A 21,099-nucleotide genomic window follows, 5' to 3' on the forward strand; every position below is an offset into this window, starting at 1 on the left:
CATACGCACAACAACATCAGTGCCATGGTTGGGAGGCGACCAAGCGGTAAGGGAGGCAAAGGTGGCCGACCTCCAAAAGGTGGGCGTGGCCATGATTTGCAGGGTGCCCCTAGACCCCATGTGTGGAGGACCAATCAGGGAGACCATGACCCCCCCATGGTTGAAAGAAACGTGGCTGACACCATCCCAGCTCAGCCCTTGTTGGACCAGCCCATTGTGGCACCTGACCCGGCACAGGATGACTCCCAGGCTGACTTCCAGGTCAGGCAGTCTAAGCCACGTGTGCCAGTGCAAGTTGGTGTCACCAGGCCACGTGGATCTAGGGCAGCAATGTCATCTGCTGCCCCAAGTAGGCAGGGTGGGGCAGCTCTATCCACCCCAGCTCTGAGTCTCCCAGCCGGGACAGTGTCAGTCCTGGTCCATCAAACTGACGTTGCCCCTACCAACATCACACTTTCAGCCAATGCCTGCACCTATGGTCATTGTGCATTCGCACACTCCCAGAACCCAGTCCACCTGCGCTTCTGCCCCTAATGACCAGAGCGGCGTAAGCCACTCAGGCTCTGCTCCACCTTTGAAGAAGAGAAAGAAGGGTGCTCTGGCACTACAGACTGAGACTCCAGACACAGCTACACAGTCCGGCACATCAAGGAAGCCTAGCTTTAATGACCCCAAACTTGATGCACTTGTGACCTATGTATCGGCACATAGCCGCAAAATGTTGGTGACTGCAGGGAGCAAGACCACACCTGGTCAACGTAGGGCACACTGGCAGACCATCGCGGACCGCATAAGTGCCCTTGGATTTGTTAGGCGCACAGCTGATGATTGTTACAAGCGGTGGAATGACCTGAAACGCAGAGCAAAGAACAAGTTGGCCTCAAATCATGCCGCTACTCTGGTGCCTGGCGGTGGGTCTCCACAAGAGGACAACAAACTCACTGAACATGAGTCTGTTGCTGGGACCTTCGTCACAGAGGAACAGATCCAAGGTGTGGGAGATCTACCTGATTACGACGCATTGTCCGGTGAGTGCCCATGCGTGTGTGTGTAATCCATGTGTATGTTGTTTGGGTGACGGGTTCTGATTGAGTGCCAGGTGAGGGTGTGTACTCCTGAGTGTTATGGGTCACCCATTTGCTTCCCACCATACATTCACGTGCCTTGGATTTGGGTATGAATGTATCCCTTCTGCCCACAGTTGCCAATTAGGCCCACATTGGGTGCACTTTACCTTGAACTGTCATCTTGCAACTACATTGTTCAGATTTTGTAAGTGTTCATTCAGGCACAATAGCATAGCCGTGCGGCCATGAGCCCAAGGAGGTATTTTATTTTCTCGCAACATCCACACAGGTGGGTGCTGGTGTGCACCCTGTCCTTGAACCTCCTGGGTGGCCTCCCCCACCCCCCCTGACCCCCACATGGCCATTTTTGCTTTTTATTTTTACAGTGTGTTGCCTTGTGTGGCACCCGTGGGCATCCACTGTATTCCGGCTGGGCAAATGCAGGCTTGTCCTGAGTTTGGGTTAGATGCTTGGGTTTGTGAGACACACACCGTTACGCTTACCTGGTTCCCACAGGGGCGTCGATCGGACCCGGACAGCTGCGGTCTCAACCAACGTGATGCGTAGTGCCGAGATGACTGTCTGGACTGGCCCGCCTAATCCCGCCTGCTTGACCCGTAGAAGTATTCTCCTGCAATTGGAGAAAGGGATTTAGCCACCCGTGGATTTTAGTGATGGCCCCCGGTGGTAAATCAGGTAAGCCTATGGTGGTAAGAGATTGTATTTGTCGGCTCTCTTGGCTCACCTTGTTATTTCTTTTGTTTTCCGCCAGGTGCTGGAGTTCGACGGAGAAAATGATGGAGGCAGCGCCGCGTTGAAAGATGCTGTGGACTGGTGAATATGGCGCAGTGCTGCTGCTGGCGATGCGACGCGTGCTGGAATAATGTCCTTTCCAGGCTCGGAGACGTGCTGGATCCGGAATAAGGTAAGGAATTAAGATAATGTCCATGATCTAACCTTTTCTCCTTCTTTCCCCTTTTTCTAGGAGCTCCGGATTTGAGGCGGGCGTGGCAGAAGACTGGATGCTGACTTGCAGGCACGGTGAGCATTACGCTGCAGGATGCAGAATAACGCGAAGCGTGTGCTGCTGTTCGGTGTGGTTTAAATAGCCTCCAAAGTAGTTCCAGGTAAGAAGTTCCCCAGAACCACACCCGAGTAAAAAATAGTTCCTGTAATAAAATAGTCCCATCCAGGCCTCACGTTGGCTTGGATTCATTTGCAGCATGGTCTGCATGAGGTAAGTAATGTCTATGAGCCTGGCGCCTATGGCGCCAGGACTGATTTCTAAAATGAGCCTGGCGTCTAAGGTGTGTCTGAGGTGTGTCGTCTCCCGTTCGCGCCATCTGGAGATGACACGCCCGGTGAGCTTTGGACGGGCTAAAGACTAAACAACAGGCAGCATTATTGATGACACCGCTGGACTAAGCTACAACTCATGTGAGCTGGTCACGCAGCATTTCAGTAAAGGGAAAAGAAGCTTTTGAAGATTTACCTACACAGAGGTGACCTCCGGTTCCAGACACTGGAGAATATATCACACATCCAGTAGCCACAGCTCAATGGTCCATAGCAACATATGCTGAACACAGATTTGGCATTTTTCATGTGAAAGGGAAACGAAATTAATCTTTTAACAAAAAACGAGTGTCCTGAAGATGGCCCAATATTTGTTTTATTGACCACCGCAGACAACGATGGTACTTTAGTAAGGGCCGAAACATATGTCGACTCCAAAGGAAAACCTAATGTTTTTTCCTATGTCATGCATATTGTAAACAATTAATATGTTAGAAGAATATGTAAATTGTAGAACCCTGTGTTTGTAAAACGTAATGAGTGGAATGAAAGGTATGATTGGTGCATATAGAAGCCAAGAAATGTTTTTTAAGATCTTTTTATAAATTAACATTAAAAGTGATTTATGCATTTGTAACAGTGTATCCAGTCCAAATAAATTTTTTTCCCATCAGGTGTTTTGTCTGCATAAGAAATAAGCAGTCACACTGTACCTATACCTGCGTTCTCATAGGACCATGAGAGAGGGGTAGTCAGTCTGGTTCGTACTTTTTCTCTTTAGAGCTGGTATGTGCCAGGGCTGTGTGCACTCCGCAGGGGTGTGATTTTATGTGAAGTAATTAGCCACCAGCTGTGTACGGGCTGCCTCACCACGTGCCCTTTCCCCTCCCATGCACAGCGGGCGTGCATGTGGTTGGGGATGTGGGGGCACCACCATGTCCACCGGCAGGCCCCGGCGTGTTGCAACGTTGTGCAGGACACATGCTGCCACTATGATCCTGCACACTACTGGGGGAGCATATAACAGCTGCCCGCCAGAACGGTCAAGGGAGCGAAAGCGTGACTTGAGCACTCCGAATGTGCACTCCACTATGCCCCGGGTTGCAATATGGCTGTGTTGTATCTTACCTCGGGTGGCGTGGTGGGGTTCCGAAATTGGCCTCATCATGTGGGTGCTCAGAGGGTAGGCACTGTCCCCTGGGGAGGTGGTGATGGGCATCTGTAGTGGGGTTGTGACATTACTCAGTATCTGACATTTATACTCACCAAGCAGCCATGTATCGCCATGCCGCCCAGCTTCTAGGTCCCGGTTTAGGGTTGACATTCTGTAAATGAAACTGTCATGGGTGGACCCTGGATAGTTGGCATATACTGAGATGATGATTCCCTTGGCATCACATACTACCTGCACGTTGATGGAATGCCAGTGCTTGCGGTTTCTATAGATGTGCTCAGATGCCCTGGGGGGACGTAAAGCCACATGGCTGCAATCAATGGCACCTAGCACTTTGGGGAATTGTGCCACCCCGTAGAAATCCTGGACGGCAGCCTGCCTTTCTGCAGGTGTTCTGGGCAGGTATATGTGCCTGCGGACTGATGGGCGTGCAGTCATGATGGCCAACACCTGGTGTAGGTAGCGTGACTGCGTGGCCTGTGACACCCCCCCACTATAGTACTTGTCCGCTGAAATGTTCCAGTGGCCAAGAAGTGCAGTACATTGAGGACCTAATCCAGGGGGCTGAGTGCTTGGCAGCACAGGGTGGGTGATGTGAGGTCATCCTCCCACTCACTCACCAGGTCGAGTATTATGTGAAGTGGAAACCTGTACCTCCCATACACCTGGTCATCAGGCATCCCAAAAAGGCTGGTTCTGGGTGTAAAAATTCTGGGCCTGACTATCCTCCTCCTCCTCCTGCGGTATCCCACGACCACTGCTGCTAGGAACGGTATATTCATCTTGGCGTCTGAGCTTGTTTGTTGTTTGCGCGCACTTTTATGCTGCGTGGGTCCACGTACACCTGCTTCCTGCTGGCGTACGTGCTTCCGGATTAGCGCGTCTTTTTTGGCGCACACATTAGCCCCGTTCGATTCCATGAATAGGTGTTGTAGACGCGCGTGTGGGTGTTCCGCGCATTTGCCTCCTGTACTTCCCCTGTGACGCCCACATTTTCACGCGTTGTTCCCCATTCCACGTGTTACGCCCCCTGTTCCGCCTACTTTTGTTGTGTGCGCTGCGCTATGTGCGCTTTCGCTGTGCGCATAACGCACGCTGTTTGGAGACGTGTGCGCCAGCGTGCGCCACACAGAATTTTAGCGCACATCCAGGGATTTACACGCGCACAGTCTTCCATGAACCGCTGTGCGCGGGTTTCGCTGCGATTTTCGCACTTGCGCTGCGATTCGCACGCTTTCGCACACTTGCGCCGTAAATTTCAGCGCACATTAATTCCATGAATCGGCCTGATAGTTGGACGTGCCATGTGTTAGTACATTCTCTTTTAAAAGTGACTTAACATTGCAAATAGGTGGATGTTTGACATCAAGTGGAGAATATGTACTGAATTGAACATAAATGTTTAAAATGAACACAACAATCTGCGCACATAAATGTTAGAATGGGTTTTTTCATATGTGCATACGATACAGTATCCGTCAGTGATCTCAGCACCTTATCAAACAGATGGATTAGATATAAAAGTTTGTAAACAGAAAAGTTGTTGAGGCCTAAATATTGAAAATCACAAATGGATACTACAATGCCAGTAGAGCGACCCTGTAAATCACAATTGATGTGTGCATCTACCTAATCTAACAATATCTAAGACAATGGCATTATATGTAATAACTTAGAATAAATAGTGCTGAGGATAACAAAACTATAAAGTACCTTCCATAGTAGTTGCTTAGTGTCAAAAAATCCTCCTAGTTCCAAGAACTGTCTCAACAACTCAAGTGGGGGCTGGGCACCATACTGTTCTGGCACTGGCATATTGAGATCATCAATAAACACAACCACCTAGGAGAAAAAGGGAAAAAAAACACAGAAAAAAACACATTTTTATGAAGTATTCAAACAGAGTACAGTAGTCATGGTCTTTCCTTATAATTAAGTATTTTTTACCAGAATAGATAGTGAAATAAAATGTAATCGTGTGGCGGGAGATTGGTATACAAGCCCCCAGCTTTGGGATAAGCTGTTTATCAACCTTGGGTTAAACTCCAATCTCTACTTTTAGGAAGAAACAAAAGGATCATCCCTTTCTAATACTATTAGAAAGGGAGGTTAAGTTTTTGATGTAATAGCACCATATTAAAAATCCCCACATACTAGGAGGGCCCCTTCTGCGAAATTACCCAGCAACTGGCTAACTTCCAATACTTGGGCATACTACTGGGGTCACTGTGAATGGTCTTCCCTGCCATTTCCCCTTCAGGGAGATGTACCTCCCCCCTGTATCCCTTTTCACGCGGCTTGTCTCGAACACAGGTCCTGCTCCTATGAAGATAATGATCCCAGACTTTTTACTTTTCCCCCGAAGCAAGGTATACTTTACTAAATTCCTTTCCGCAGGTGGCAGGCTCCTTCTCTTTCACAAAGTGTGTCTCTTGAACACACAAAATATCCAGTTTCTGTTTCTTGAAATCCCTCTTAAACAAGGAGCATTTTGTTGGGGGGGTTTAGGCTCCTCGTGTTGAGTGTACCGACCCTGAGCTGGATTTTATCTCCCCCCGCCACATGATCTAAACCACCCATGTACATTTCCCCCACCGGATTGCAGGTAGCTGGGTCTATAAACTAGAGACTACCTCAAGCCAGGGAATCATAAAGCGAAGGAGAACAACCAGGGTTATGTGTGGGTTTATGACCAGGAGGAGGAGCCTTGACTGGTGGGTGTGAATGCCCTCTCTCTGTAAAGCCACCACGCCAGCGGAGGGAGGGAGAAACACCTGTCGGTTATCGTTTTGGGTAACCCCTAAGGTAAGGGGGAATCTTAAGTGCTTGCTAGTGGGCATGTTAAGTATTTTCACTCAAGGATAGTGGGAAGGCATCCCACAGCCAGACGGACATCGTATCTGAGCCAAGAAGCAACCAGTAGTCAATAAAGCGAGCATTGGTGCTATGAAACACCCTGTGACTGTGAGTGCCTTGAAGATAGCCAGCAGGTTCTATAGCACTTGAACAGTTTTTTTGTACAGTTAAGAATTGGACTTAGACTGGGACATTGGATTCTCTGCGATTAGATCAGCGCTTATTTGTTTGCAGGTTGATTCTGACACTATTAGACAAAGCTTTCTTTCTTGAGTTTAGTTTCACTTGTAGGCCCTATAGGCGTTTATCCAAACCCTCGCTGTAGTAAAAATAAAAGGTGTTGAACTCCATTCCTTATGTGTCGAGTGTTCTGCGGTTTCTTTTTACTTTACAATATTTATATAGCACGCTGTAGACCCTGGGGCAACAAACAAAACAAAACCACAACAAAACCTCATTAAACCCAAACCCTCCATGAAAGGTCTAAATAAACATATTATGTTGACTGGGAGAGAGAAGTATATTCCTATGATTGCCTGTTGCCTTATCAGGTCTTGGGCTGATGGAAGGCGCTTGGCTACACGTGGCCCGACAACCTGAATCAGGATGAATCCTAACAGGACATCCACTAAATATAGGGGATTGCTATAACTAGCAAAAATATACATCCAAGACCTCAACTAAAGCATCAATTGATACTACCAAGGAAATATCCACTACTCATCGAGAATCAGTGATATTGGAGCCAGTAATAATGCTGCAATAAACCAATCTAACCTAATGAACAATGGTGGATTAGGGGAACCATAGAGCTTTGTTAATATGTTCTGAGCCAAATTTTAAGCCTTGATAAGGACCTGAGGTCGAAACAGGTGTCGGCTTGGACACATTTGAATTAAAATATTTTCTTTGTATTGTGAAGGATTTTTATTTGTAGCTCGGCTGAGGCCGATTTATGGACTGTACATTGCCAGGTTTCACTATATCATTGTATTTTACATCTGTGATTTAATATAGAGCAGAACAATATAATGTTGATGTTGTAATTTAACAAAATCAAGATGAGATGCTGAGGACAAGCGCAATCTTTCTGGCATACAACACATGGCCTCCTTGGCAGGTTTTCCTGAAGTGGCAAGCAATGAGGGGATGCACTGGCGCTCAATCTAGATGGAGCGTGTTGCCCCGCCTCCATTAAAGCATGCAGGTCCATGGAGAGGAAGCGAATGGGTCTTAAGAGTATATAAGTAACAACAAACCTGTTTCAGAGTAAAAGTGGGAACTATGATTGTTTGGCTTTAAGTTCACAGTTAAGGCACAGTTGCTTAGCCCAACATGGTTACAAGGTGTTCCCCACTATCCTAATGCTGAGGGCTTCCATGAAGTCATTGAAAGATGACTAATTGCACAATGACGGTGGGGGGGTCTCCCACATAAATTGTGCTATGCTTTTTTTTGTTAATGTATTTTTTAGACAAGTAAGACAGTATATAAAAAATATAGTAATATCACTTGAAGTTTTAAAAACAAAAAAGTACACTCTTTTAACCATTGTTAACACTGAAAATTTGCAAGCAAAGCATACCTTCCGAAATCTTGGTGCGCCCAGAGTGTCTCTGCCTTTTCGGGATAGTTTGCTCAGGATCTGGGCCTGAGTCCTTGGAGCACTAGTATGAGCGCCGAACTGCACAGCAGAAACAATGATACCCTTGGTCCTTTTGGATGACTGAGCGCTGCCGTACATCAGGCCATCCGCATCAGTGCTAGCCAGTGAAATCTCTGTTGAGAAGGGGGAAAAGAGAAACTAGTAGGACCCTGCTAAAGACAATCATGCTCAGTATACAAAGCCCATCTGCTGTCTAACATCTCTATAACTCCTGCTGGAGCCAGCATGCATTACTTATTTGTATTTTGATGCAAGATGGATGTATTTATTTAAGGTGTGTGTCCCGTAACGAAGTACACGTCTTTGCTTGAGTCTATTCCGCTATTCCTAAAAAAAATGCTAAACATCATCAACCTCCATTCTCATGCTAACCATTGCTGATAGGTACCAAGTCATGGCTTTGGAGTGGGTGACACCAACCCAGAAGTAATCATTCCCCCACAAATGCACACATCTCCTCCTAACTGAGGAGGAAGGAGGGGTATTTTCTTCCAAACTGGGAGGAGTCGTTGAGGTTTATCTCTTGTTTTAGCAGATGGATGGGGATACTGGATTATAAATGGGTGCGACCGAGGGAAAAGAGCGCCTTTCAATCAATGTTGACAGAAGCGGGAGCATGAGGAGCACCTCTTGAACCTAATGCGCATCAAAGCTACAAATCTGCTCACTGTGGCACTGCCCAACTTTTCATTACATTAAGAATAATACCCTGTAGGGCATTACCCAGAGATATGCTGCTCAGTTTTTCAAAATTAATTTCTTTGTAATGCTGTAAATATGACATATGTTAAACATTCATCTGGCATGAATATGGCCTTCTGGAGCTGAAAGAAATGAGGACAGCTGTGCTGGAGGTATTGGTATAGGATAGATGCTGCTTATTAATCGAATGTTGAGTAATCATCAGAACTGGCGATGACTGGGCCGGGTCCGCATGTACAAAGCTGGTATCCTCCAAAGGCTTGAGTTCTGAAAGGAGACCCATCTCCCAGCAATATATTTTTTAAAGCTGGCTTCTGTCAACAAATGGGCACTGCTGGAGCGCAGTGACACCATAGAGTCATTCTGGGTCAATGTATATTTTAGCAACTAATGTCTTTTACTGTGAGACTTTTAGTGGGCCATGTATGAAGACCTGCGTTGCCACCGCTTGCTCACGGGCAACGAGGGCAATCATCACACGGCAGATTAGACATGATCTATTCATCAGAGGTTCGGAAATGATCACTAAGCAGCTTTCTGTGCTCCTTGCAAGTGGTGTCGATACAGTTGGCAGAGAGGAAGCCCTTCTATAGGCTCTTTGCATAGCACCACCAGGAAGAAAGTGTGCTGAATGTTGTTGCCACTTACTGTGGCAAAGTAGGGGGCATTTGGCTAAAGAGTTCAAGCGATAATAAATACAGGTCTTGATGAACGCTGCCACCTGGACGATCCCTGTAAGTACTGGATCAAGGATAAACCCAGAGAGGTCGCTTTGAAAAGTGTCATTTAGGCCTGGAAAAATCTAACATTTGGATTAAAAAAAGGATAATTTCCAATACGAAAGTGCAATTCACAACTGCACATGGTACGTACAATTGCATACACTTTCTCCACCAAACCAACTATCTGCTTTGCAAAAATGGGCGTTTCAAGGAGTGTGCCATGTAGTGTAAAGGAGAGATATGCAAAGATGTACAGATTTACATATGAATTTCCTATAGTTCTCTGCACAGTAACTTGCCCCTAAAGGATCAAGGGGGTGGGGGGTGTCAACTGATGGTCAATTTGCAGCAGGTGCGTTGGAAGTGGCAAAAGGTAGGGGGACATGTATAGCGTCCAGAGAGACAATTACATTAAAAGTTCAGGCAATTAGGAAGACTCATGATGACAAAGACATGTACACTGGAGATGCAAAACAAGGCAAATGTAGTATTTAAAATCTCTTGGTAGGTATACTATGCTGAGTTTGGCTTTTAAGCTGTTGAAGTCCAAAACACCCATTTTAAACAAACTTTCATTTAATGATAATGAACTTGATTTAAGATGGAATTCCACTCTATACAACGCCCCAAGACAATAAGCCAGATGTTGTCATCCTTGTTCTCTTTTGTGATAGCAGACTGGAAAGGGTACATTTTGTGATCAGTTCCTGCAACATCTACAGTCATACCTGTCTCGCCAGTGTGTGGTCTGACTGTGTCGTCATCAGCTGTTATGTTAACAGTCAAGGAACTGAGGCTTTGCAACAAGCTGTGAAACAACAAGAAAAAGTACAGGAAAGTTGCTGTGGAGAATTAGTATTAACTCTTTTTTGTACTACAATTATTAACCATAAAGTGCTTTTTTGCTTTAATGTGAAACCATTTGAAAAAATATGACCCAGTTCCGAAATAAATTAAAATAATACTATTTAATGGTAGATTTGGAAACCAAACTAATCCCCTGTTTTTGATACATCAAATTTCTTTTAGTGTTTTTGTACAGTGCCCATGACGCCTCATGGCTTATACCCTAGCTGCACATACCTTCCCCCTCCCACTACTTCCAAGATTCCGCTGTTGCTGGGAAGGTTAACAAACTGCAACGGTGGCCCTATTGTGAACAAAAGGCGCTGTGGCCTTTTCTTGATGCAAAACAATTCACCATCCACATGAATCCCGGTGTTTAAAATCTCTACTTGAGGTATTTGATTGAGGTATGTATTTGTACAAAAGCGTGGTGTAGGTACTTCGCTTAGGGCAATGGGTGAAGACCCTAGTCTGCCCGCCTCCTTCCATTTGCCAATTCTGTGATCCCTATTACACACAGTGTACAATTACTCTAATCAATCTATTTGAGAGGCATCTATGTCCCTACATCAACAACAGTTTTTTAAAAGTAATTTCTAACAAAGAAAAAACTCACCAAATTATTCGATTTTTATTTTGAAGGGTTCGCCCCCTCTTCCCTCCCTTCCTAATGCTATTATCCCTTCCGCTACGCCACCATTTCTAACGCCTTACCCCCAAATATTTCAATGAGTTTTTCGAAGTAATTGTTTCGTTAAAAATGACTGAAATAAACACCTATCAAAGGAACAAGATACAATTTGAGAGACTGACAGTTATATATATGCTATAAGTTTAGTCACCCTATAGTTAAGATGAAACCTAACATCCATATGAAATGTGAACATTATATTATATATTACAGGGCCAGCAATAGCGACCCTACAGTTAGTCTGTTCAACCATCACGTGCATCCCCCAGCATGCTCTGCTGAAAATGACACACATCAGTATGTGCTGCAAACAATATGTTGCGTTATAATCCTTTCATACATGTTAAAAGAGGAAATATTAATGAGGTATATACATTGCCGAAGTATCATAAAACATTTTCAGTTATAAAAACCATTGAAACTCAGTGAAAACACGTTAAAAAGGGATGTTATGGTTACATTTTCTAATAAAAACAAGGGAAGTTTTGTGAAAAAACGTTAAAGGAGCGTTATGGTTGGAGGGCAAAATGTAAAAACCAAAGAAATGTGCAAGTTATGGTAAGCCATGCAACCATAACTCGCACCACCGCCATGCACTGATGAGAATAACCTGGCAAAGATGATATCACAATCAATAAATAAAAATCAATCAATCATCAATGACATCACTTTTGCCATCACATTTCCTGCAAAGTTCTTTTTGTTTAGTGACTGTAAGTAGTTTAGGCACTACATGACAATCATACTTTGAAGGTGCTATAAATGCAAGCTTTCCCCCTGCAGAATGCTCTCAAGTTACTTTCCTTAGGGTTCGCGCCTTGAAACACTTGTGTATAGGCGCGTTACAAATGCCATATCATATCATATCATAGGGTATGGCCTGAGCTTTTGATTCACATACATGGAACAATAAGCAGGACCTAGACACATAATACAATTTGTATCCTTTACATGTGTGATGACTGGCTTTAATTTTATTTTCATTCGCTGGTCAAAGTATTTGTTTCCCACTTACTAAGTGTTACCTGTCTGTGTCTGTCCACCCATGTATCTAGTAATTCTGGTATACCTAGCTCTTATTACTCAAGGTCCTGATAGGCTTAGACTTACAATGCATCACTGATGACTTTCTGTCAGGATTGTTACAAATGGATGATGTCAGATGTGAAGTCATCAGTGATGTCCTCGATGATACAATTTATGATGTCATCTTTGATGTCCTGGGTGTTAGTCTGAGCAGTGCATGGTGGGGGCGCGAGCGATAGTAAAATAGCTTACCATAACTGTCGAATCTCCTTGGATTTTTGATTTTCCGCTGCAAGCATAAAGTCCCTTTAACAAAGTGTTTTCTCTGAACATAAACATATTGGAGAGCCTGCGGTAACGGCCCTGTAGTTATGGTTAAGTTGCTGAACCCATAGGAAGAGCTGTTTTTGGGTGGCTTATAACTTTGGCGCCTCTGGACGAATCCTCACCAAACTTTGTAAACAAAAGTATATGGCCACCTCTGAATGATTATGAAAGTTTGGTGCGGTTTCATCAAGGGGGGCAAAGTTATACAAAACATTTGAAATCTACATAGACATACATTGAAAAAAGAATTTGCTCATGCCTGGAGCCTAAACCACTGGACGGATTTGCAACAAAATATGCATGAGCAGCAACAGCCTGGTCCCAAAAGCAAATTTGGTCCAGTCGTTTTAAAAAAAATGGCCAAAAAGTAGGTCCAAATTATTACTGATATCTGCATCCGGTCCGTGGACTCACTTCCTGATTCGGTGTCTGCGGACACCTCTGGACCAATCATAGAGCCACGTAACATTTGCAGACATCATGCGCACCCACTGATTGGTCAATTGAAAACATGAGGGGGCGTCAAAACCTTTGAAACAGACGCCATTATGGATTTGCGAACTGCACCCTTGGTCCATGGACATCGCAGTAAAAACATATTAAAAAACACACCTTTGCACTCGTCAAACTAATGAAACAATCTCTGGGGAGACGAGGGTTGATGAGGATGGAATGGGATATGATCCGAAAAAGCAAAGAATTGGGTATTTTTTCTTCTTCGAAGTCTGTGAACATCTCAGATGTTCATGGTCATTGCTGGGAGGTTCGTGCACTTGACAAAAATTCAAGGACATCCATGCTTATTTATGCATTATAGGGTGGGTGAAGAGCAGTTTTTGGATGGCTTATAACTTTTGGCATCATACAATGAAACTGCATGAAATTTTGCAATATCATTTTAGTCCAAACATCGAAAACTTTTGCAAAGTTTGGTGCCATTTTCGCCATAGAGGGGCAAAATTAGAGGGCGGTCCCAAAATGTTTGAACGGCTTATACATTTGGTGCCGTTTGATGAATCTGCGTACAAGTTTGCAAAACGATTTTAGACCCAACTTTGAATATATAAGCAAAGTGTGGTGGTATTTTGTGAAGAGAGGGCAAAATTAGGGGGGGTCTCAACATTTTTAGATGGCTTATAACTTTGGTGCCGTTTGACGGATCTGCAGAAACGTTTGCAAACGGATTATAGACCCACCTTCAATGTTTGTGCAAAATTTGAATGGATTGGGGGATAGGTTATATCCCTATTATTTGTACCTACATGCTGATACTTTTAAATAAAACGTGGACGGGTTTGCAGCATGGTTTGGCAAATGTGCCCATGTTTTTATTTTTTGAAAAGTGTCATAATATAGGTATATAAAATAGTGACATACCTTTGGTGACAAAGGTATAGCTGGTGGCCATGGCCAGTGGCCACATAGTCTGGATCATGACCGCTGGCCAGGGCCACCAGGGGCCGGCGATTGAGTTAAAGTGGGTATGGCCACCAGGGACGGCTATATGGTAAAGTTTTTCGTAATCGGGATGGGTTTGAATTGGAAATAAAATTCTGCTTGCGACTACAGCCCAACATGCTGTACGGGATTGCAGCAAACCTGAGCGAGGAGCATCACCAAGGACCTGTAAGCATGCTTTTGCAAATCTGTCCTGTGTTTTGTTTTTTCCAAAGTGTCAAAATGTAATTACAAAAATAGTGATATAACTTTGGTGCCGGGCACTGGGCCTGGCCCTGGGCACGGACAAATGTCCACTCTGATTTGCTTATTGAGGCATTCCTAAATAAACTCAAATGTTGCATGGGGCGAGGCATTAGGCGGCTTTTGGGATTTGGGGGTGATACCTTTACTTTAAAAGTTTATATTTGTTTAACTGAGTTGAAATGAAAGTGTGCAACATAAGATCAAGGGAAGCCAATGCTTGTTTATTTGATTCTTTGTTTTGAGTGGACAAGCTTTTCACATGACTTAACAGTGAAGACCTCGATTCACTCCTGATGTCAGCAGGGAAGATAACTACATTATTGGACCTCCCTCTTCGTCACAGTTCCTACTTAGTAAGCCTACCTGACCTCCACATCCTTCTTCCTTGGCCCAGCACCCTATAATAATCTTACCTTTACCCACACATCCCTCTTCCTTGTCACAGTCCCCCAGTAACCCATGTGAAGGCATCACGAAGCAGACACAGACAACAGATTAAAGTTGCATTAACTAAAAAGGCAGGATACACAAAGGCCTAATTTTCCCTATACTAAGGTGGGATTTCCCTACCTAAAGGAAACTAAGGATAGTCTGTGTCAGGAAGTCCAAAGCAAATGTCTGTCTGTGTCCAACACCTATACTTGCCCTCCCATCTAAATGTATACAATGTGTAGGGATGTCAGCATCAAAATAAGTAGTGTTCAAATAAATGTTCTGAGCTTCATCAGCTCTTTCCTTGTGACCAGGTTTTCCCTTCCCCAAGTTCAAGATAGTTCACAAGGCACAGGGGTTCCCTTCCCCAAGAATTCAAGTTTTTCAGTTTTCCACAACAACACGATTCCTTGGGACACTTCCCAGCTCTTCTGATTTGGTTAGCTTTCACCAATTCATATATGCAGTTCAGTTGCTTGACTTCAGATCATACAAGAGTTCCTTTCAATTCACACACAAGCTTCTTTATGGGTGCTTTCTATGGCTTTTTCATAGAGGGGTGCACTCGGTCTAGGCGCATTTGTCGGACCACAATGTTCACCCATTAGAGATCACGTAACTGACAAACTATACTTGCTTCTTGATCACCAACACTTTGCCACTGCTTCAGCTTAACAGTTGTACTTGATTCATTCACATTTCACATCCTCTCGAGGTTGTATCGTGGCTTGCTTCTCCACCATGCACTTTCTTATATTCGCCTGGCTCTTGCCAATGCTTGTTTTCTTATATCATATAGTTCCTTCAATTCTCTTGTCTCTTGCCAATGCTTGTATAACAGTGCTTCTCGTGGCTCTTGCCAATACTTGTTTTCTCGTATCATACATTTCCATGTATCAAGAAGTTTCACAAACTTGCTTTCACCCAGATCAGTTTTCAAAATAGCGTATTCTCATTTTCATTCGGCTCGGTATTAAAAAAATGCTTGCTTCCATTGAAATCAGTGTTCATTGCTCGCTTGGCGTGTTTGCCTGCCAACCGGGTGTCACCCCTGCTTGGGTTACTCACCGGTCGGAGCTTACAGCGTCCCAACGAGGCCTCCTGCCGCCACAAGCTCTCTCTCTCACGTGTGGCGCCTCACTTAGTCTCCCAGCAGCTCTCTGTGGCTTTGCTCACCCAGCAATGCTTTTCCTGCAGCCAGGGCCTCATACGACCACTTCGCCTGGTCACGCCGGTTCCCCATTCGTGGTCCACCACCATCCTCCAGCGTTCTTCACCTTTGCTTCCCGCTGCATACACTCTGCATCCTCCAAAGGGTCTTGAGCACTCCACTTGCGACGCCACCTTCCCGGAGAGGTCTGCTTTCACCCAGCAGTCCGTAGCCCTTCTTCCACAGCTGATTCCATTTCCACAGTACTTCCTGCTTTTAAAGTTCCTGCCACCATGATTGGTCCAAAAAGGACTAGACTGCTCACTGTTGAAATGGGAGTCCGGCAATACTCTTGCCGGCCTCCACCTCCTCGTCCCAGTACACAACTGATGTCTGTATATGTTTATGTTAATTAAGTGAGGATGTGTTTCTCTAGTTGGTTTCTTCCCCGTCCCAGTACCAAACTGGTGTTTCTTGGGGAATGTTTTAGGAGAAAAATAGGGAAAGGATTGACAATAGCCTATAAAGGCTTCAGGGACAGAAGACTCATTATGAAAGGGAAATGGGGGATACCATGTCTTACCTAAGGGCACCTCATCCCTACTCCCCAAGTCTCCTCCACTCAGGTGATCCTCCTTGGCATATGTTAGAAATTCCTTGCAAGCCACGTTGATCTTGCTAGCCTCTTAGCTTCAGTTGATCCCCCTTGCATTAGCGAACTTTCTTTCTTTAACATCTAGATTTGAAACTGCACAGGCAGCAGTCTTTTGTGCTTATACTTGAGCCTGTGAGCCATGTGGACGAGGCGTGCACTGCAGGCAGAGTCCAGAACTGCAGTTACTCAGTTTTTCTTTGAAACAAACTACATTTCCCAGCACTAGTCAGGCCTTAAAATTACGTTGGCGGTGCGTTAGCGCCGGTGCGTTTGTCAGGCCGGTTAGTGCCGGTTTGTGCAAGGTGGATCTCCCTCGACCTTCCACTTCGCATACAGTGTATGAGCCCAGGAGAACCAGGGATAAGACATTGCCGACCCGACCCACAAATAATAATGTCATTAACAACATCGACGGGAGGAATGCAGAGATTGCGTTAAACACTACATTGACCAAACTCATTAAAACGACTCCTGATAACAATGCTCTGAATCTCCTACAGGATAAGCTACTTTCCGTTTCATTGCTGAACACACGGTCCCCGGTACAACATGGTGCAGAGGTTGCTGACCACATTGCCATGTACAAACCAGACCTGTTTGCAATCATGGAAACATGGTTAAATGATACTGTCCAACAAGCAATAGATGATTCAATCCCTTCAGGTTACAAAGTATATAGGACAGACCGTATTGACCAACGAGGGGGGGGGGGTGGGATGCACTTATCACAAAAACTCTTTTGACTGTCATAAAGTTAACCTACCCAATCTGGAGGGATGTGAAAATCATTTGGTGAAAATGAAGGTCAACCCGAACACTTCACTGTCCATACTTATACTCTACAAACCTCCCCAGAACATTCCCCTCTTTGAAGAATAATTCATCACCTTAGTGAACAACATCACAAAACTCAACTCCTTTGTGATAGTACTAGGTGACTTCAATTTGTGGGAAGAAGGCTCCTCTGACAATAAAGTGAATTCACTACTATCTGCCATAAGAACTATTGGCTTCACCCAATTAGTAAATAATCCCAACCACCAAGGCCCACCACACCTTGGATTGGATAATGACACACAAACTTGAGTGTATGGCGGCTGACATTTCACCTTGTCCATGGTCAGACCATTTTATAATTAATATATCCATAGCATTACCAGCAGCCCCCAAAAAAATTGATACCAATTTGAGAACAAGGAAATTTGGAAATTTCAAAAATGTCTCACTTCTTACCTTCTCTACTCTACTAGCCAGTAAATTAAACAATGTTGCACAATTTGAGGAAATTACAGACCTAGTGACACACCTTTCTTCAGCCATCAATACCACATCTGATATTCTTGCACCTGAAAAAACCAAGATACTCAAATCTGAAGTCTTAATGAAATCATGGTTTAATGACAATGTCACAACCAGAAAGATAGAAACAGCAGGTGAGCGAGAGTGGTGAAAGAATCCCGGTCCTCTCTCTCTCTAGGTAAATATAAGGAAGCTGCTCATGCTTCCAAGAAAAGCATTGTTAAGGCCAAATCGGAACACTACAATGCCCGGATTGATGGCGCTAAGTCAAACTCTGGTCAACAGTTCAAAATTCGTAAAGAATTTGAGAATAACACCTCACCTTTTCGCCCCACAAAAAAGATGCAGCATGGTGTCAATCCATTCAGAACGAATTTTCCTCTAAAACATCTGGCCACAAAACGGCCATTGCTAAACAACAGGCCAACATAGCAACCAAAACTACCCAAGCCCCTGTGAACACTGCACTTGAATGTAACAAAGACTCCACCATTCCTAGATTGGCATTTCAAAGCTGCACAGAACCAGACATGTTGGATATAGTTAAACTTAAATCCACCACTTGCCTTGGAGATGTCTGCCCCACTGACATCCTAAAGGGTTCCTTGGACGTTTTAATTCCCTGGATCACCAGAATGGTCAACATGTCCTTTAGGGACGGGTATGTCCCAGCGTCATTGAAAGACGTCTGGATTACTCCTCTCTTAAAGAAAACCACGCTCGATCCAGCCAATGTAAAGAACTACAGACCAATCACAAATGTTCCCTATTTATTGAACATCATATATCGAATAGCATATTTACAACTTAATAAGTTCATATAGGAAAACAAAATACTGAACATCCACCAATCAGGCTTCAGAGCTCAGCATGGAACTGAGACTGCCTTACTGGATCTTAAATCCAATATTGCAGGCATTGTAGAGCAAGCAATCCGGCCCTTCTAATGCTGTTGGACCTCTCTGCGGCTTTTGATCCTATTAATCACGATTTGCTGGATGCGAGGCTCAAAACCATTGCCAATTCTTCAGAGGGGGCATGTCACTGGATTAAGTCTTTTTTGGGCCCCAGAACATCTATAGTGGCAGTGGTAAATGCCCAGGCACTACCTATCCTGTCCACTTGCAGAGTTCCTCAGGGCTCCTGCGTGTCCCCAATCCTTTTTGATATCTATACCAGGCCCCTTCTTGACCGTCTGGATGAACTGGGTGTCCATTATGCGAACTACGCAGATGACACCCAGGTATTTTTTAAACTTACCGGTACATACAAGACTGAAAAATCCTGAATGAAAAAACAGAGCATCTCATCATCGCCTCTGGCCTCCGTATAAAAAAACTGGATTATCTCTATGCTCATTTTTCCATCACTGGAATTCAAATTCCAGTCAGTAAAATCGTAAAAACATTAGGTGTTGTCCTAGACTGTGAGCTTTCTATGAAGCAACACATTTTCCAAGTCTGCTCTTCCTGTGGCCATGTGGTTAAACTTATTCATCACTCTCGTCCCTATCCCTCCATCGAAAATAGATCACTTTTGGCAACAGCACTAGTGAACTCCTGCCTCCACTACTGCAATAGCTTGCTTGCTGGCACCTCTGAGATCAATTTGCAGCGCCTACAGACTTCCCAAAATGGTGCAATCAGAGCCATTTATGGATTTGCCAAATATGAACACATCTCTGCATTTTTTTAACATTTTTTTTATTGTAACAATTAGTTATTTACACAACTTTAATTACAAAAATATTGAATTCTTCTTCATCCTATTTTTCTTCTGAGATCATCTATGTAAATTCATCATTAAATTAGATTTTGATGCTCCTCCAAATGAAAGTTCTTTTTTTAACAAGAATCTTCTTCTAAAATGTTTTCAAGAAAGTCTACAAAGGCACAAGTTAATCTGACATTATTGCCAGCTATTAGTGAGTACCAAAAGTGTTCAGTTTGTTGAAAAGTCAATGTTAGGTGCTGAAGAAAAAATGATCGCTGGGTGGCCACATAGCCACCACATTCAGAAATTAAATGTTTGAGAGATTCTGATTCATTTTTACAGAACCTAAATCTATTGTCTGTTATTTCTTTGTGATGTCTCAGGTACATCATCTCTTTGGTTTTATATATGTTAAGCCGAAGCCTTAGAAATTTGTTGCGGTGAGATCTTGACGGAAATCTTGTTAGATATTTGGGTAGCTTATCTAGATTGTTGCAGGTCATGCCTAGATTAAGTGACGATGGCATAGCCTCAAGCAGTTCGCTATTTTTTATCCAATGCCAACGTCCAAGTTTCTTTTTAGCAATCTGTGGAGTATCACATACAGTGGCCCAAGAGATGTCGGTGACTTCTAATAGCTTTCTGATTTTCGTAGCCCGGATGTCTAAAATGCCCGAGTATGGTGTTACACCCGATTCTTTCAGTATTTCATAGGCCGGTGCAACAGTACTAAGGTTCATTTTACGTAGCAGGGCGATGGATTTCCGTAGGGTCAGGCCGGCTAAGGGGTCCAATCCTAGTTCGTGCCTTATCGCCACAATGGAAACATAAGTCGGAAGAGCCAATACTCCTCTCCAGAATTGACCATATAGAACTGCCCAGATGCGGTTATCAATATTCAAACCTGCCTCCGCCCCATATGTCAGAGTAGGGATGACTTTCTGATGATAAAAGGTCATGATTGGAATCAGAGTAAATTTGCCATATTCATTATGTAAATGTTTGCCTTGTAGAGTAAATGATATCATGAGATGCTTCAAATCTGTAATCCAGGCCTGTTCTCTTATTGAATTGTTTATTTGTATCCCCAGATATCGTATAGTTTGGACAGAGTCAATCTTTTCTCCTGCTGCTAACCATCTGAAGCTCTTAAGCGATAATTTTTGGCCGGTACCAAATGACATTATCTTTGATTTCCCGGCGTTGATTTCAAGATCATTAGCTTGTAGATAAAGGACCAAGGCTTGTAAGAGCCGTTGTAGGCCAATGTCAGTTTGGTCAAATAAGACAATGTCATCGGCATCTATTGCGTAACTTATTGGTTGGTTGTTCAATTTTGGTGGAAAGCAGCGAATGTTAACAAACACCTCAGGTAAGTCGGCAATATATAGCTTAAACAGTAGTGCTGCTAGAGGACAACCTTGCTTAACTCCTTGAGAGGTTGGAATCTCTTTCGTCAAAGTGCCTCTATTATCAATGTAAACTTTTATTGAAGTTCCAGTGTGTAGAGCCATAAGTGGATGGAGAATATTCAGGGGACATGACCAAGCTGTTAATTTTTTCCATAGAGTTGTACAAATGATTCGGTCAAACGCTTGACGCATATCTATGAATGCTACAAATATTTTTCCCTTGTTTTTCATTGTTTCAAACTTTAGTGTGTTCACTAAGAGAAGATTAACTTCTGTTCCAACATCTTTAGTGAAACCTGTTTGCCGGTTATCAAGTAGATTGTCAGAGGATGCCCATTTGGTAAGTTTCTGTTGTAAGCAT

The 21,099-nt window shown here is 43.9% G+C and overlaps 1 protein-coding gene across 1 annotated transcript in view; it reads right to left on the reverse strand.

The window, feature by feature from the left end:
- The window catches only part of DNAH14 (dynein axonemal heavy chain 14), a 2,000,441-nt gene that overhangs the window by 930,422 nt on the left and 1,048,920 nt on the right, over positions 1 to 21,099 (reverse strand). Inside the window, exons 47-49 of the mRNA XM_069608705.1 lie at positions 10,212 to 10,291; positions 7,979 to 8,172; positions 5,251 to 5,379 (exon numbers count right to left, since the gene is read on the reverse strand). Of these exons, the coding sequence (XP_069464806.1) occupies positions 5,251 to 5,379; positions 7,979 to 8,172; positions 10,212 to 10,291 (403 nt within the window). The remainder of the gene's footprint in view (positions 1 to 5,250; positions 5,380 to 7,978; positions 8,173 to 10,211; positions 10,292 to 21,099) is intronic.

The sequence above is a fragment of the Ambystoma mexicanum genome, chromosome 4q (assembly GCF_040938575.1).
Source record: "Ambystoma mexicanum isolate Mex_15411 chromosome 4q, UKY_AmexF1_1, whole genome shotgun sequence".
NCBI lineage: Eukaryota > Metazoa > Chordata > Amphibia > Caudata > Ambystomatidae > Ambystoma > Ambystoma mexicanum.